Here is a 17,768-nt window from a genome sequence, read left to right on the forward strand (position 1 = left end):
GTAGCCAGGAGAGGGCATCATATCCCTTGAACTACATACAGATTGGGGGCGGTAGGTGCTAAGAACTGAACCTGGGTCCTCTGGAAGAACAGCAAATGCTCTTAACTGCTGAGACATCTTTCCAGCTCCATCCTTTCAGACCTTTTCTGGTAACTTTCAGTCTTCATCGAGTTATTTCTACTGAGGACCTCGTGTTGTGTCTTCATTCTGCACCCCACAGCTTGACACTTGATACAAATGTGTATCATCTGAAATGTCCATTATCTTATGTATGTTCTAGTTTGAAAAGTTCTATTTCGGGTTAAGAATGCATATGTTTTTCTTTGTTGGAATTCATATAGAAATTCAGAGCACACAGTAAAATTCACACATATACACACACAAACACACACACTTACACACACACACACACACACACACACACACACACACACACACACACACACGTTGATGTTTTATAAAGTTTGGTACCTCAGATCCCATAGAGAGAATCCTGAATGACAACTGGATCCATGAACCTGTTGTGTTCAAAAAGAGACATTTGTGTTTTAAAATTCAGACTGACTTTCCTAAGGATATAGGAACATTCTACATCACCACACAGGGAAAGAAAGCATCATTACACTTTATAAATATTTTCTGAAATATTTTTCCAACAGTAGTTATGGAAACACAGAGAACAAATGTATCTTTAAAAGTAATTATTTCCCAAAGTAATTAAGTTTTCAAATTATTTTAAAATCAATGCTTTAGAGTGCCCTTGGCTTACATAAATCCGAATGAGCTTTTTTGTTAATTGCCTCCTAAATGTTTCATTTAGATACAAGTCTGTTGCTGGAATTAATTTGATTACATAATGCATGAAAAGCAGCTTTTGTCTTTCTATTTAATTTAATACAAAAGGAACTGGACCAAGAGGTGAAAAATGGAGGTGGTTAACTTCCAGTCAGGACAAAACTGCTGTGTGTGGTCCAGTGCTGCTCTCCTCAGACATCAATATGTGCCCAGCATTCCCGTACATCCTGTTGTACAACTAAGGTAGAAATGAACTGCATACTTTATGAGAATGTGGATTAGAAGGATTTTCCTTGTACATTGCCGAGGACTGTCAGATTCTCTTTACATATCTAGTTTGTTAGTGCTTGTTCCTCTATGGCTCTCACTGCCTCTTTGAATTCCCTCCATACATGTGAACAGTTCCGTTTCTAACAACCCCTACCCAGGAAAAGAAAGGACAGGATCTCATGGAGCAGGGTTGAAACCAGCAAGCCCCAGCCTGTAACTTGCTGCATATGAGGAGGACATTGGTCTTAGGATCTAACTTTATAAGCAAAAATAAATTCTGTTCTATTTTCTTATCTACATTTTTTTGTTTGTTGTTTGTTTGTGGACTCAGTCATACAGTGTGGTCCAGGGACTGAAAATGTGGTAATCCTCCTGTCTCAGCCTCTTGAGTGCTGGGATTACACATGGGCCACTTGGCTTTTCATTTTATCAAGCAACTTTTTTTTATGTGCATATATGTATGTGTTACATGTGTGCAGGTGCTGGAAGATGCCAGGAGGGTGTGTCACGTTGAATAACCTGGAACTGTAGTTACAAGCCACAATGAGCCACCTGATAAGGCCAAACTCTGGTCCTCTACAAGATTGGCAAGTGTTCTTAGCTGAAGAGTCATCTCTGAAGTCCCAGCTTTCTTATTTTTTGATGGATTTAAACTGAGTAGTACATTACAAGAGAAGGATACTACTTGAGAAGAGGATTGGTGAAAGTAATATATTTTATAGTTTTACCCTCAGAGTATTAATGTAACGATATTAATTAATGAATGAATTTTACATACTCAGCACATGGACTGAGAAGACACAACATCAAAATTTCTTAAATAATTTGGTATTAAAACCCCCCATAAAGGGCTGGAGAGATAGCACAGAGGTTAAGAGCACTGGCTGTTCTTCCAGAGATCCTGAGTTCAATTCCCAGCAACCACATGGTGGTTCACATTCATTTGTAATAAGATATGGTGCCCTCTTCTGGTGTGCAGACATAAATGCAGGCAGAATGTTGTATTCATAATAAATAAATAAATCTTTAAAAAAAACATAAAATAAAAATATAAAAACCTACACACTTCATAACCAACATCCTGGTTCTTTAAAAACATACATGTCATAAACTTAAAAAAAAAAGAAAGAAAACAATAGTGCTCTCTCTTCTCTCTCTCTCTCTCTCTCTCTCTCTCTTTCTGTGTGTGTGTGTGTGTGTGTGTGTGTGTGTGTGTGTATGTGTGTGTATCACTAAAGTAACAGGACAGTTTAGAAAAATGTGGAATTAATGCTAAGTCTACACTGATAAAGAAAAGATGCTGTAAATTTCACTACTGGAATAATTAAATTTTCTTTATTATCCTCTGGGAATTGGAGAATGTTGTATTAGTCTAAATTTGGGGGTATTAAAATAAGGTTTGAATATATTTTGAAACAGTATGCACTGGTAGATAAAATTCATTTTTAAAAGGTTCAGAAAAGAGAAAATAATCCACATGTGTTCACATTTTTGTGTGTATGTGTACACATGCTTGGTGCTGCAACCTGAGATTTTCTCCTGACATTTCTGTTTGTATTAGGTAATGCTCCTTAGCTTTTGCCACATCATTGTTGTTTGGCAGGCATTCTCATTTGTGACTTACTAATTCTATGTTTGTTTGTTTTTTCTTTTGTTCACCTCATCTGTTAGCATGAGTTACTTGGCATGAATTTGGCTGTTTTTCCCCTTCCATGCAATGAGTAAAGCTGAGGTAATATAGTCAGCATAAATCTATCTTACCTTTTATCCTGGTATAACTGTCAAGAAAATAAGGAAGTACTTGTATGGTTTCATCACCTCTAAAGGAATGGCTTTAAACATTTGATTAACATGCCTTTACTTAGCAAGAATGGATACGGGCGCACAGGGCTAATATTCAGGCTCCAAACTATAAAACTATGTCACCAATGAATAAGACTCCCTAAGTAAGCTGTTTAGAGCTCATTGGAAGTATTTGAGAATTGGAGAGCTGTCTTGGACAATTTATGAAATTTTACTTCTGAGTCTGTTCTGAGAGTGTCAGTGAATAGAGATCCAGACAGAGTTTTCACCTGCGTTACTGTTCTAGAGCAAATGGAACAGTAATGGCAAGCACAAGACATTATCTGTAGAATTTGAGTTTTGACAGTGTTATTTCATTCTGATGTCTTAGGACCAAGTAATCTATTGGCCGACTCCACTAGAAGAACATAAAGCTTAAATGTGAGAACAGAGCTGGGGTGCAGTTCATTGGCAGAGTGCCTGCCTAGTGTACACAAGGCCCAGGTTCAGTCCCCAGCACTATATAAACCAGATATGTGGTGCTCTCCCACGGTCCCACCCAGGGAGTGGAAGGCTGAGGCAGGATGATGAGGTCAACGTCTTCTCTGGCTCTATTGCCAGTTTGAGGCCAGCCAGCATGGACTGTATGAAACCCTGTCCATAAAAGTCAAAACCTTTGGGCAAGATGTATTAGATCTTAACAATACAAACAACCCCTCCCAAACACCCTACCAAATATGGGTCAGTGAGATGGCTCAGTGGGTAAAAGCGATTGCCACTAACCCTGATGACCTGAGTTCAACCCCTAGAACTGACGCAGTCGGAGGAAATTTGAACTGACTTGTGCAAATTCTCTTCCGACTTCCACATGCATGCTGCTACATTCCCTCCTCCCAAATAAATAATGATTCTAAGTTTTAAAAATATTGACTATGAGGCCAGGGAGGTGGTTCAGTGGGTGAAGTGCAAACATGAAAGTCTGAATCTGGGTCTCCAGGACTCACGTACAAGTCAGGTGTTATGGCCACTGTTTGTGATTCCAGCAGTTGGGGAGGGGAGAGACAGGCAGATAGCGGGCTCACTGAGTAGCGAGTTTAACTGTACTCATGAGCTTTTCTTCTGTGACAAGTCCTATTTCTAAACCATAAGACTAGAACAACCACCTCTGGCCTCCATACCCATATCCACAGGCATGTGCACCCCCCACACACGCAGACACGCACAGATGCACACACATGCATAAACCACACACTCTCTCCCCAAACAATCAAACAAAAACTAGTGAATATGACTTTGTAAGCCTTATGCAACTCTTTGGTACTCAGAGGGCAAGTTTCTTCTCTGTTGGCCCATTCCTAGCACTGACTAGAAAAAGAAAGTGCAGCTGCATCTAGAATTGTCCCCTAGTTGTAAAATAAAAGATTGAGACTGTCTGGAAAGCCATACCCTGGAGGAGCAGTGATGAGAAGGGTCTACTCCTGGCTGCTATGCGACTGAACCTTTCTCTAGGTAGATGTGCAGGCCTGATGCCTGCGGGGGTCAGAAAAGGAATCAGAGTTACAGATGGTTACAAGTAGTGACCATGTGGGTGCTAGGAATTGAGCCTGGGTTCTCTGGAAAAGCAACCAGTGCTCTTAACCACTGAGCCATCTCTCTAGCCCCTTTAAAAATGTTAAACTATTTGTTTAATATGGTCTGTAATGTATGTGGATGTTAGCAGTTAACTCTTTGATAAGTAAATTAAAATCCATATCATCAAAGAAGTTAGGCATAGAATGAGGGAGGGACTAGGCAAGGAGAAATAAAATACATAGTTATGGATGGATGAGGAGGGGCTTTTGCTACAACAGGAGGATGAAACGGGGAGGGGAGGGAAAAAGGGGGATGAAGGAGGGACAGCTGAAACTAAGGGCTCTTTGAGTGATCATATATGGAAACTAGATACAATAGATGTTTCCTAATACACACGAAGGTGATCTAAATGGAATCCCCAGATTACAGGGGAGTTAGAGCCCCGTGGGCCACTCTTGTCACCAAATGAAGCCTCCAGTTCTGGGACTGGGTTACATGTAATTGAGTGTTGGCCAAGGGGCCCTGTGGAAACCCCAAACAGTCCAGACTCTTTCCAAGGTTTCTTAGCATAATCTGATAGTAATCCCCTATGGCTGAAGACAATACCGACATAATTCATTGAATATGGAGATGTCAAGCTAGTGCCTACCTAGAGCCTTTACCCCTATTGACCAGTGTCCATAGTACGCGAAGGTACTCTACATGCTACCAACGAAGAAACATGGATGGGGAATACATGGATGGGGAATGTCAATCCAGCTACAAGCTTTTCCATCTACAATGGTGACCTGCCTGCAAGATTTGCTGGTACAGTAGTGGCACAAAGCTTGTACAACTAACCCATCAATGTCTGATGGATTTAAGGTCCACTCCATGAAATGGAACCCATCCCCAACACTGCTTAGGTCACCAAGAACCTGAGACTAGATAAGCTAGACACTAAGGGAAAGCAGATACTATTGTTCTGCTTAAAGAACCTAGCAATAAAGTGATTCCTAACAACATTCTACTATACTCATAGGTCAATGCCTTGAGTCATCAACATAGAAGCTTCCTCCTGCAACATATGGGAGCAGATACAGAGACCCACAGTCCCACAATGTGCAGACAGTGGGAGACCTTGGAATACTCAGTCCTAAATGGGATGTCTCCATCAAATCCCTCCCCTCAGAGCTCAGGGAACCCTACAGAAGAGTAGAAAGTGTGTAAGAGCCAAAGGGGAGCATGGACTCTGGGTACACTAGAAGACCAGGCCACACACTCAGCAGTAGAGGGACAACACAAAATGAACTCAGTGACATTTTTAAGGGTTCTTTGTCTAATAATGCTTTGTCAGGTTTTTTGTTTGTTTGTTTGTTTGTGTTAGACCCCCGGAAAACTCAGGTATCCGGGGTCCCAGGCCACGACCGAGGTCACCCCAGTCACCAGGCGGATTCGAGAGCTTGCTGCAAACTGCATGAGGCTTTATTGTAATTTAACGAGCTAACCCCATGGTAGCTCAGGTCTTTCACCCACCCGCCATGGCGGATGGCTAGCAAAAGACTCTGAGAAGCCACAGGACCGAGATCTTATAGGGCAGTGAGTGTGTAGGGGTATGCACAGGCTCAGGATTGGTGTGCCTCCAGGCTTGGAGAGTTTGCCCTGTGTTGATTGGCCAACTGGTTGTTATGGCCCATAGACCCTCCCAGGGTGGTTGCTATGCTCTGCGTCATTGCTGTGTGCTTGTCCGTAAAGTACACCCAGGGTATTAAAGCAAAGCGCCACCAGCTAACTTCTGATTGGTTCCTTGTCACGAGGCAGGCATCTGACTTTCTAGTGTCTAAGACAAGGTCATAGAGCACGTGCTCCGCTGTTATGGCTGCCCAAAGGAGAGCTGGTCCCTTCAGTTTGTTTTTCTTTCTTTTCTTTTTCTTTTTTGTTTTTCTTTCTTTTTTTTTTTCCTTACAGGTCCTTTGTGCATGCATTAAGGTTTCCAGTTTTATATTTCTATGGGTTTTCTGTTTGTGCAAATGTGTGTGTCACTGTTTCTTGAGCATTTTCTTTGGCTGTGTTTTGTTTTGTTTTGTTTTTTCCTGTTTGCTATATTCTATTCTCATTTGTTTGGTTTTGCTTTATCTTATTTTATGACTACTTTTTGGATGCCTGTTTGTATCCTAATGAGAGAGACAAAAGGAAAGGGTGTAGATTTGGATGGGTGGGGAAGAGAGGAGGAGGATCTCAGGCTCAGTCTCAAGCTCTCTATCTCCCCTCCCCAATGCACCAGCATTGACTGTGGATCAGGATGTAAATCTCTAAGCTACTTCTCCAGTACCATGCCTGCCTGGCTGCTGCAATATTCCCCATTATGATGATTATGGACTAATCCAATAAAACTGTAAACAAGCTGGGCTGCAAGGTGGCACATGTCTTTAATTCCACTCAGAAGGCAGAGGCAGGTGGATCTCTGTGAGTTCAAGGCCAGACTGGGCTACAGAGCAAGTTCCAGGACAGGCTCCAAAGCTACACAGAGGAAACCCGTCTCAGAAAAACAAAACAAAACAAGCAAACAAAAAGCTGTAAGGAAGTCCCCAGTTTAGTGCTTTCTTTTATAAGTTGCCTCAGCCATGGTGTCCCTTTGCAGCAACAGAATACTAAGATGGATCCTGAAAGAAGCAGGTACCAGCTGAACTTCCCAGAAGAAATAAAGGCCAACTGAGTCACCTGGAAAGGACACTTTCCAACATTTTGAGCTGCCTGCACATTATGCAGTGAGCTCCCGGTCTGGTTTTTGTGAGCTATATTTGGCTGGTTTCTGCTTCTTTCAGGCTGCTCGACTTGTCTTGAGAGTTGGGAAGGAGGGACCGTGTAAATATGGCCAACTGGCCTTCACCCACAGACTTCCTGAAACTATTTTGAGTTGTTTATTCCCTTTCTTAATGAGCTTCCAATTGTAACTTCTCTGCAACACGTGACTGGGATAATGGTTCAGAGGTGTTCACTGAGCAAGTTTGAGGACTTGCATTTGAATCCCCAGCACATACATAAAGAGCCAGACATGGCCACATGTGCCTGTGGCTCCAGTATTGGAACAGTGGACAGTGGAGATCATAGGCCAACCTAGCCAAAATGTCAAGTTCCAGTTCAGTGAGAGACATTATCTCAAGATAATAAGATAGAGAGCCATAGTGGAAGATACCTAATGTCCGCCTCAGGCCTTTGCATGCATGTATCTGCATGTACACCTGCGTGCCCACATATAAAGTGATGTTTTTTTCTCTTTTGGCTTTTTGAAGGGCTCACCACCCAACTCCCAAATAAATCATACACGGAGGCTTATTCTTAGTTATGAATGCCCAGCCTTAGCTCCTAGTCAGCTTTTCTTATCTTCATTTGTCCCTTCTACCTTTTCCCTCTGGACTTCCATCTTTCTTCTGTATATCTTACTTTCCTTCTTACTCTGTAGCTGGCTGGGTGGCTGGCCCCTGATGTCCTCTTCTCCTTGTTCTCGCCTTGCTCCTCCTCTTCCTAGGTTCTCCTGTTTATCCTCTCTGCCTGCCAGCCCTGGCTATCCTTGTTCCTGCCTCACTGTTGGACATTCAGCTCTTTATTAGGACCACCGGGTGTTTTAGACAGGCACAGTAACACAGCTTCACAAAGTTAAACAAATGCATCGTAAATAAAAGTCACACACCTGAAAATACTATTCTACCATACTCACATACATACAGCACACACTGAATTTCTCAGTTTGGAGGCTTGGATTCCATGCCCAGGGTGCCATGTAGTTCAGTCCTATGAGGGCTCTCTTTCTGGCTTGCATGTGGTAGTCTTTTTCTTCTGTGGTAGAGACAGAGGGACTAAGTATAGATGAGGCCCCACATTGTGACCCATTGAAACCTCTCAAAATTCTCATCTCTAAATACCACCATGTCCAGGGAAAGTTTTTCAAAATATGTATTAGGAAGAAATATAATTCATCCCATATCAGCCAACATTAGAAAAAATTATTAAAGAAATGACTTGTTTTGCTTGAACTTGTAAACGTGTGTGTGTGTGTGTGTGTGTGTGTGTGTGTGTGTGTACACTCAATCAGTATGAATATCTACAGCCACATGTTCAGATGCTTTTACACATGGGTACACATATGTGGAGGCTCAAGGTTGAAGTTGGTGTATCTCCCTGATAGCAGGGTCTTTCACTGAGCCTAGAGCTCATGGATTCCTCTAGGGTGGCTAGCTAATCAGCTCCAGGAATCCACCTGTCTCCTCACCCCTCTCCACTTGAATCTTCATATGGAAGATTCTTATTTTAAAATAACCATAACTTGAGCTGATTGCTCAGTGGATAGAGGGAGGCACTTGCTAGTGAGCCTGATGACCTGAGTTTGATCCCTGGGTCCCACAAGTTGGAAGGAGAGAACCAACTCCCTGGAGTTGCACTCTGACCTCCACACATGTACCACGGCACGTCCCTTCCCCCACAATAAAGTAAATCAGTGTAAAAATAGTTTTTAAAGATTTTAACCTTTTTTTTTCCCCCTGAGACGGTTTCTCTGTGGCTTTTGGAGGCTGTCCTGGAACTAGCTCTTTTAGACCAGGCTGGTCTCAAACTCACAGAGTAAAGATTTTAACTTAATGGCATGTCTCAAGTGGTAATTTATTGGGCTAGTATTGATTTGTTGCACTTGGCACCTTTTAATTGTTCTTTTTAAGTTTTTAGAAATATATTTTAATATTTCTTTCCTGGAAGATACGGTATGTTTGACGTGGGTGTGTACTTCTTTATGAATTATACCTTCAAATTAGACAATTGGTTTCTCACTGTGTGAGTTTTGGTGGAAAGGAATATGGAAGTGTTGTTGCTGATTTTTGACTAAGATGGCTTCCCTGAGACTGGGAGTTTGTAATGGGCTTTTCTACTCCTTCTCAGTCCTGCTGTCATGGGCGGATTGCAGCATTGAACAAATGCACACAGTTATGCTGTAGGTATTTACAATGGCAAGCAGCAGCCGTATTTGGCCTTCAGATGTTGCTTGCTGACCTCTGCATTAGAGTTTTAACTGAAATAATGCTTGCTACTGTAATATTTTTCTGTTTTTCTGCATTTTGATAGTGTACATCTTATTCTTTCTAATTCATTGTTTTAATTCCAAGTTCCTATTGAATTTCCCCTATTTACTACTTTGAATGCTACAATGATTTTCTATCGATAGCTTCTTTTCTAGACTCTCTGAGGGACTCCTATATCTTTCCTGCCTTGTTGACCATACTTAATCTAACACTTCCTGAGTTTCAGGAGATGATGACGGTAAATGATGGGCATGCTGGGTGGTCAGAGCATAACTTTTTATCAGTGGTGTTTGAGAAAGAAGGGTTAAAGGATGTGGGACTTGACGTCACTCACCAAAGGCGGATGGAAATTGTTAGGAAGAAGAGTATTTCAATAAACCATCGATGAGAAAACTCACATGCTGTATCCTTCTACTGCTTCATTCCTGAAATAGTGACGCCCCACAATGGGCTAGGCCTTTTTAAGCACAAAGTCCTAAAGGTGTGACTAGGTTCTTGGAAGTCTATTTCCTTTCCATTTTCTTCCATGTGCTTAGGAAGATAAAATTCGACTCAGAGCACAACTTCCCTAGGAAGACTTGAGGCCTGTAGTCTGCATCCCCTTGCTCTAGGCATCCTGACCAGTGGGCTTCTCTTTTCTTGCCTTTTTCCCTTTCCTGTTCTTTTTCTTTCTTCTTCTTTTTTTTTTTCTTCTTTTTAGACAAAGCATTGCTGTGTATCCCTGCTGGTCTGCTGCTCAGTTTGTAGTCCAACCTGGCCTTAGGTTCATGATCCTCTCTCAGCCTCAGCTTCTTGACTATTCGGATGACTGGCATGTGCCATCATCCCTAGCCTGGTTGTTCATCTTAATGGCTGTTTGATATGGGATAAAGCAAGTTGTCTTCCTTTTCTCACACTCAGTGTGGTTTGCTGTGGTCACCTCTGGTCACCACCATATATGTGGATTTCTCTAGTGTCTGTAATTCAGTTCACCTGGAAGTGATATTAGATCTCAGAGACTGAGAATTCACGTCCACTTCAGAGTCCCCTAGGAGCACTAGAGCATAAGGCTGGTCACAGCAAAGGGGAGCAACCCTATATTCTTTGAGCTCTGTAGTTCTGGAGCCCCCTTAGCATCACATGCCACTGCTCACTAGGGCCCTGTGGACTGCAGAGGCCTGGCCCAAGTCAGGTTTACATTTACATTCACTCACTGGTTTAGAATGCAGCAGATTTTGTGCATTGTCAATAAAATAGTTCTAAACCCTTAACAAAAGCAAACAATAAGGGAACTAGAAAAGGGAATTTGCAAATATATATATATATATATAATATATATATATGTGTGTGTGTGTGTGTGTGTGTGTGTGTGTGTGTCCTTTAACACACAAAAAAGGACTCTGGGGACCCCTAAAATCTTGAGCTCTGTGCATGTGAATGTGATACAAGGACATGATTCAAAGTGGAGAGACTTTTCTCCTCATCTCTTCTGTAGCCCTCACTATGATGGCCTGGGCTGTACAGAGAACTACCTTCTCTGGCCAAATGACCTCTGTTCTTCTTTTCATCCTTTCTTTATACTACATCATTCTTAATTTTGAATGCTTTTCTGAGAAAGAGATGGGAAGAGAGACAGAACCAGAGACAGACAGACAGACAGAATTTCTATGTATTCCAAGATGGCCTGGAATTCAGTATGTATGTAGTAACTTTCTATCCTTCCTCCTTAGTCTCTTGAGTGTTGGGCATTTTTAAAAATGAGTGATCTTGAATGTTTTAAAAATAACAATTTGAAAGTCTGTGCAAGGGCAGACATTTTCAAAGCAAATCAATTGCATGATGTTTCAGTGTTTAATATTTGTCAGAAATAATATTTACATAGAAAAAAGACAATCCAAATGAAAGAATTAACTTCAAGATGTAACAGAATATGTGCTGAATTCTTCTCCCTTCTTCAAAACCATGTAGGTAATATATGCTTTGAATACTAAAAATGATGAACACGAGTCTGCAATTCAGGCGCTCAAAGATGCTCATGAAGAAGAAATCCAACAAATTCTTGCAGAAACCAGAGAAAAGATACTGCTATATAAAAGCAAGGTAACAGAGGAGTTAGACCTTAAGAGAAAGATCCAAGTTCTGGAAGCGTCTTTAGAAGATCATGTGAAGATGAAGCAGCAGGCCTTGACGGAGTTTGAAGCCTATAAGCACAGGGTTGAGGACATGCAACTCTGTGCAGAGGCCCAGCACGTCCAGCGCATAGTAACCATGTCTCGGGAGGTCGAAGAGATTAGAAGGAAGTTTGAAGAGAGGTTGCAAAGCTTTGGACAGCTCCAGGTACAGTTTGAAAAGGACAAACAGTTAGCCCTGGAAGAGTTGAGAACCACCCACAGACGGGAAGTCCAAGAGCTGTTGAAGTCGCAGCAGGACCACAGTGCCTCAGTGAACCAGGGACAGGAGAAGATGGAGCAGCTGCACAGGATGGAGGTGGAGGCCTTGAACAGCACCCTGGAAGAGCTGAGACTTGAAAAGAAAAAGCTCATTGAGGAATATGAAGGCAAGTTGAGCAAAGCTCAGTCATTTTATGAGCGTGAGCTTGATAATATGAAAAGGTCACAGCTCTTCACAGCAGAAAGCCTGCAGGCCAGCAGGGACAAGGAGGCTGATCTTCGCAAAGAGTTCCAGGGACAAGAAGCCATTTTGAGAAAAACCATAGGAAAATTGAAGACTGAGTTGCAAATGGTGCAGGATGAAGCCAGCAGTCTTCTTGACAAATGCCAAAAGCTGCAGGGGGCACTGGCCACAGCAGAGAACAATGTTCAGGTGAGTGGGCATGGGTCATTTAGAGTCTGTTTTCTCTCTCTCTCTCTCTCTCTCTCTCTCTCTCTCTCTCTGTGTGTGTGTGTGTGTGTGTGTGTGTGTGTGTGTGTGATGTGTAAACCTGAGATTGACACTGGGTGTTTTCTCAGATTGCTCTCCACCTCCCATGTTGAGGCAGAGTCTTTTGGTAAAACCAAGAGGACTCCATTTGCCATTTCACATATTCAAGCTAGCCAGCTTGCTCTGGGGATTCCTGGCCTCTGCCTCCCTAGCTGTGACATTGTAGGTGGCCACCATGCTCACCTGACTTTAACTGGGTTTGGGAATCTGAACCTTATCCAAACATTTGGATGGTAGACACTTTACTCACTGAGCAATCTCCAAACACCCCACCACCACCACCACTTAAAAACAAAACAAAAAACTTATTTTGGATTTTTTATTTTATTTTATGTGTATGGGTATTTTACCTAGATGTATCTGTTAATGGATGGCTGTAAGCCACCATGTGGATGCTTGGGAACTGAACCTGAGTTCTCTGCAAGAGCAGCAAGCCATTCTCATGCTCACCTACCTTTTCATACATATTAATTTGTTGATTTGGAGAGCAGCCTGGCTAACTTTAGGATTAGCTGTTTATATTCATACCACTTTATTATACCCCTGCCCCCACCCACCCCATTTTTTGTCTTTGCCTTTGTGAGGTAAAAAACTGGAAGGGGTAATTCTTATTACCTTTACCTATTCTGTTAGATGTTCAGACATCAAAAACCCAAAAAGATAAGTTTAAAACTTTGTTGGTTCTATGAGTAGATTTCATTTAAACAGCTTACTCTGGTATTTCCATCAGTGTCTTGGGAGAGTTGAAATACAGAGCTTAGGGGTTAATTGTGCTTTTCTTTTTTTCTTCAGTAAGGATAATCTGTCTCATTATTTGGTATTTAGACACTGAACAAAAATTTATTACTTTTGATGGTATATACCTTTAGCCCCAGCATTCAGGAGACAGAGCCAGGCAGATCTCTGAGTTTGAGGCCAACTTGGTCTACAAATGATAACTAGGGCTATACAAAGAAACACTGTTTCAAAAACCAACCAAGGAAACAAACAAAAAAATTAATAAAGAGATAGCCCACATGCAGAAAAGATGCCAAAAGCCTCTATAAGTTTTGTTGTACGGGCACAGAAACTTTCCTGGCTATGTAAGTATCAGCAGAATATTAGAATTCATTAGGCAGGGTAGAAATAGACTTCCCTAATTGGGTCATATGACTTAAAATGTCAGATTGCGTTACCTCATCTAGCAGATTTAAAACTGGGTAGTCCTAGTTACACAGAACTTTCCAGGAAGAGAAAAGGTGATGCTTGTAATTTAAATAAATTATTTAGCTTAGTGTCATGCTTGCATTTTGATTATGGCTATTTGATCTTTCTTAGGTTCTACAAAAACAGCTCGATGATGCCAAGGAGGGAGAAATGGCCTTGTTAAGCAAGCACAAGGAAGTGGAGAGTGAGCTGGCAGCTGCCCAGGAGCGTTTACAACAGCAAGCTTCAGACCTTGTCCTCAAAGCTAGTATGTCTCCCCATAGCTTGGTGCAGTGCTCAGCTAAAACCAGCCCTTTGTTCACTCAAAACAATATCTGAGTATTTTGAAAGTTCTGCTAATTTAATATTTACCATCCCTTCTAATGTTTTAATTTAGACTATGTTTTTATTTTAAAATAATATCTAATATCTTCTTGAGTGATTATAACAATGAAATAATGAAACTGTCAACAGTTGTGGGGCACAGCCCCTTCCCCTAATCATCCCCCCACCTTTACCCCCTATCCTGCAGCAGCCTGTGGGGGTTCCTTCCAGAATTCCACTGAGGTTAAGTCAGGTCTTTGACTTCACTGTAAAAAGGATTCTCAGAATGAACCAGTTTGTTTCTCTGAAGAGATTTTTAACATAGATTTAAACCCAGGGTCAACAGAAAAGAGGTGATCCCTGAGCAAGTAAGATGCCCTGACATATGGGTGTGGGCTTCTCGAGAGAGAGCTGCGCCTCGCTGTCTTTTCAGTAGCCATGTTTATGTTGTTGGCGTGTTTCCAGTTGCCATCCTTAGAGCTGTCAAGGAATTTGAGGTTCCTGTGGTGTTCCAGTCAAGGATTTTAGTCAGGGTAACATCCCTAAATCACATGAAGCATTTACTGTCAACAAAAGTTAATAGCCTAGTTAGTGAGATTCCCAGGAACTATCTGGGGAAGGCTGAAGATCAAATTCAGTTATGTGTGCTCAGGCCTTAAGCAAGGTTTATTGCTGTTTTGACCTTCTCCTTTGGGAATATCTTTGTGTAAAAGGAGCAGTGTCTCCGTGTAAGCAATTTTTACAGCACATTTTAATTGCACTGGGATGCTTAAGTTTCAATTGGTGAGAGACCTCACCCAAGCTTTGGACCTAGTGGCTCTTTTTCCTTCCCATCTTGCCTCAGGAGCCCTCATATAGTTTTTGGTTTTAGGAATATATTTTTATAGAATACACTCCACAAAAATAAGACGTTTATTCTTTTCTATCCTCCCTCTCTCCCTCCGTCCGTCTGTCTGTCTGACAGCCGAGTGACCCATGTGATGCAGCCAGCGTTCTTCATTTCATAGCACTTAGTTAGTGGGAAGATGCTGATCCAGGTCAGGTCTGATTTGTTTTTTGTCCATGTGGATAGTGTATCTATCCAGTGGAGCTGTTTCAGGACCCCCTTACATTTTGATTGGCTCCCTGGCAACTTTTCTTGCCCATAAAGTAGTCATTTCTAATGTCCTTCAGCATGCATCTGAATTATGCAAGCAGTTAGCATGCCCACAGATGCTGGGCCTGCCTCAGGTTTTGCCACTCCCTGGGCAGCAGTAGGCTCTCCCTGGCTGTGTGTCCAGGATTCTTTGAAATTTCCACTTACGTGATGCTTTGTTTGGGAACCAGTTCCACCCTCTAGATCCCTCATCTCCCCTTTACCAGTGCACTCCCCTCACCCGTTTTAAATAGACTATCTGCTACTTCTTGCAGTTTCAAATCTGTAAACAATGGCTTGATCGGATCCAGCCCAACCACCCTTTCACTACCCCTCACCCAGTTTTACTGTCATTTATTTTATTTTTTCATAATCTTGTTGTCCTCCTTTTTTCAATCTAGTCTTTATCTAAACTAAATTCAGTGGAAACTCCACTGCTGTCTGCCGCCTTTGTTCCCTGCATACACATTCTTCCAGGAAGAGACAGAGAAGCAGAGATCAAAAGGAAGAGTGGGAGCAAAAGAGATGATAGAAAGTAACAAGTGGCTCATTTTCACTTCATAGTGTTAGTCAGTGCGTCTTCTCTTTCCTCAGTTACCCCCCACCCAGGAGACTTTGACATGAGCTACTGAGGAGTTGCCACTACTTCAACTTGTTTTGCTTGCATTCTTCTCCTTTTTTAAAAAGTGAGATGCTACCAGGGAGCAACATTAGTGATGTAAAAATGGGCTTTGTGTTTTAAAGGATTATAATTGGCTAAGACATTCCCATGGTGAGTATTTCCCTTTGTACCATGAGGAAACAAAAGCCCTTCTCCCACCCCCCTTTCGGCCCACTCAGGGGTGAAGTGCATTGTGTCCTTAGAGACACACTTTAATGTCAACGGACTTAAAAATTAAGGAGACTTTTTTTGTGGGGGGTGGTTTCTAGGTCATATTGGAATGCTTCAAGCAACTCAGATGACCCAGGAAGTTACAATTAAAGATTTAGAATCAGAAAAATGCAGAGCCAATGAGAGATTATGTCAGCTTGAAAAGGAAAGAGCCTTTCTGCAAAGCAGAACACGGAGTCTGGATGAGGAACAGAAGCAGCAGCTGCTGGAGCTGGAGAAGGTATTGTGATGGATGCCTGGAGGACAGGCAGGGAAGTTCCTGATGGGTGCCCGGAGGACGGGCAGGGAAGTTCCTGATGGGTGCCCGGAGGACAGGTAGAGAAGTTCCTGATGGGTGCCCGGAGGGGACGGGTAGGGAAGTTCCTGATGGGTGCCCGGGGGACGGGCAGGGAAGTTCCTGATGGGTGCCCGGAGGACGGGTAGAGAAGTTCCTGATGGGTGCCCGGAGGACAGGTAGGGAAGTTCATGATGGTTGCCCGGAGGACGGGCAGGGAAGTTCCTGATGGGTGCCCGGAGGACGGGTAGGGAAGTTCATGATGGGTGCCCGGAGGACGGGCAGGGAAGTTCCTGATGGGTGCCCGGAGGACGGGCAGGGAAGTTCCTGATGGGTGCCCGGAGGACGGGCAGGGAAGTTCCCGATGGGTGCCCGGAGGACGGGCAGGGAAGTTCCCGATGGGTGCCCGGAGGACGGGCAGGGAAGTTCCCGATGGGTGCCCGGAGGACGGGCAGGGAAGTTCCCGATGGGTGCCCGGGGGACGGGCAGGGAAGTTCCCGATGGGTGCCCGGGGGACGGGCAGGGAAGTTCCTGATGGGTGCCCGGGGGACGGGCAGGGAAGTTCCCGATGGGTGCCCGGAGGACGGGCAGGGAAGTTCCCGATGGGTGCCCGGAGGACGGGCAGGGAAGTTCCCGATGGGTGCCCGGGGACGGGCAGGGAAGTTCCCGATGGGTGCCCGGAGGACGGGCAGGGAAGTTCCTGATGGGTGCCCGGAGGACGGGCAGGGAAGTTCCTGATGGGTGCCCGGAGGACAGGTAGGGAAGTTCCCGATGGGTGCCCGGGGGACGGGTAGGGAAGTTCATGATGGGTGCCCGGGGGACGGGTAGGGAAGTTCCTGATGGGTGCCCGGGGGACGGGCAGGGAAGTTCCCGATGGGTGCCCGGGGGACGGGCAGGGAAGTTCCCGATGGGTGCCCGGGGGACGGGCAGGGAAGTTCCTGATGGGTGCCTGGAAGATGGGCAGGGAAGGTAGGAAAGTTTGTGATGGGTGCTCAGAGGACTGGAAGGGAAGGACAGATCCAGACTCCTGCTGCACAGGAGCACTTCTTAGTCTAGTGTTTGTTGGTTTGTTTTTGAGGAACAGGAAATATGCAATTTTAAGTGTGCATCCCAAATATTAGGGTAATAGTCTATTTTATGAAAGTCTTAAGAATTTCAGTTTATTTTAAACCAGAAATTGAGTTAACTTTTATTTCATTGAGATTTGTATTTTATTAAATATCATATTAAATATACATATTTAAATAAGTGATGTATGTTATTGTGTATTCCTAGGAAGCTTCTATTTCTTTCTCTCCCTTCCCCCACTTCCTTCCTCTCTTTCTGGTTTGGACTTTTCTTTTTGAACTTGGAATGAACCCTATACCTTATTAGTGTTAGGAAAATTCCCTGCATCTGAACTCTATTCCTGGGCTCTTTACACTTTTTATTTTGAAACAGGGTCTCTTTAAGTCTCAGCTAAAGCTGGCCCTGAACTTGTAATCCTCCATGGCAGCCTCCCCAGTAGCTAGCACTAAGGCCTATTACATGATGTTTGGATCCTAGGAAATTTCTACAAAAGTAAAGAGAAGA

At 43.2% G+C, this 17,768-nt stretch overlaps 1 protein-coding gene across 3 annotated transcripts in view; it reads left to right on the top strand.

Annotated features, from left to right (window-relative positions):
- Positions 1–17,768, top strand: part of Fam184a (family with sequence similarity 184 member A) — a 116,087-nt gene that overhangs the window by 39,762 nt on the left and 58,557 nt on the right. For 2 of the 3 annotated variants that reach the window (XM_035439085.1, XM_035439086.1), the window contains exons 1-3: positions 11,616–12,269; positions 13,704–13,839; positions 15,961–16,142. In XM_035439085.1, the coding sequence (XP_035294976.1) occupies positions 11,616–12,269; positions 13,704–13,839; positions 15,961–16,142 (972 nt within the window). Of the gene's footprint in view, positions 1–11,414; positions 12,270–13,703; positions 13,840–15,960; positions 16,143–17,768 lie in introns of those variants that run through there. The other variant, XM_027402088.2, reaches the window with a different exon arrangement.

The sequence above is a fragment of the Cricetulus griseus genome, chromosome 2, assembly GCF_003668045.3.
Source record: "Cricetulus griseus strain 17A/GY chromosome 2, alternate assembly CriGri-PICRH-1.0, whole genome shotgun sequence".
In the NCBI taxonomy this organism is placed as follows: Eukaryota; Metazoa; Chordata; class Mammalia; order Rodentia; family Cricetidae; genus Cricetulus; species Cricetulus griseus.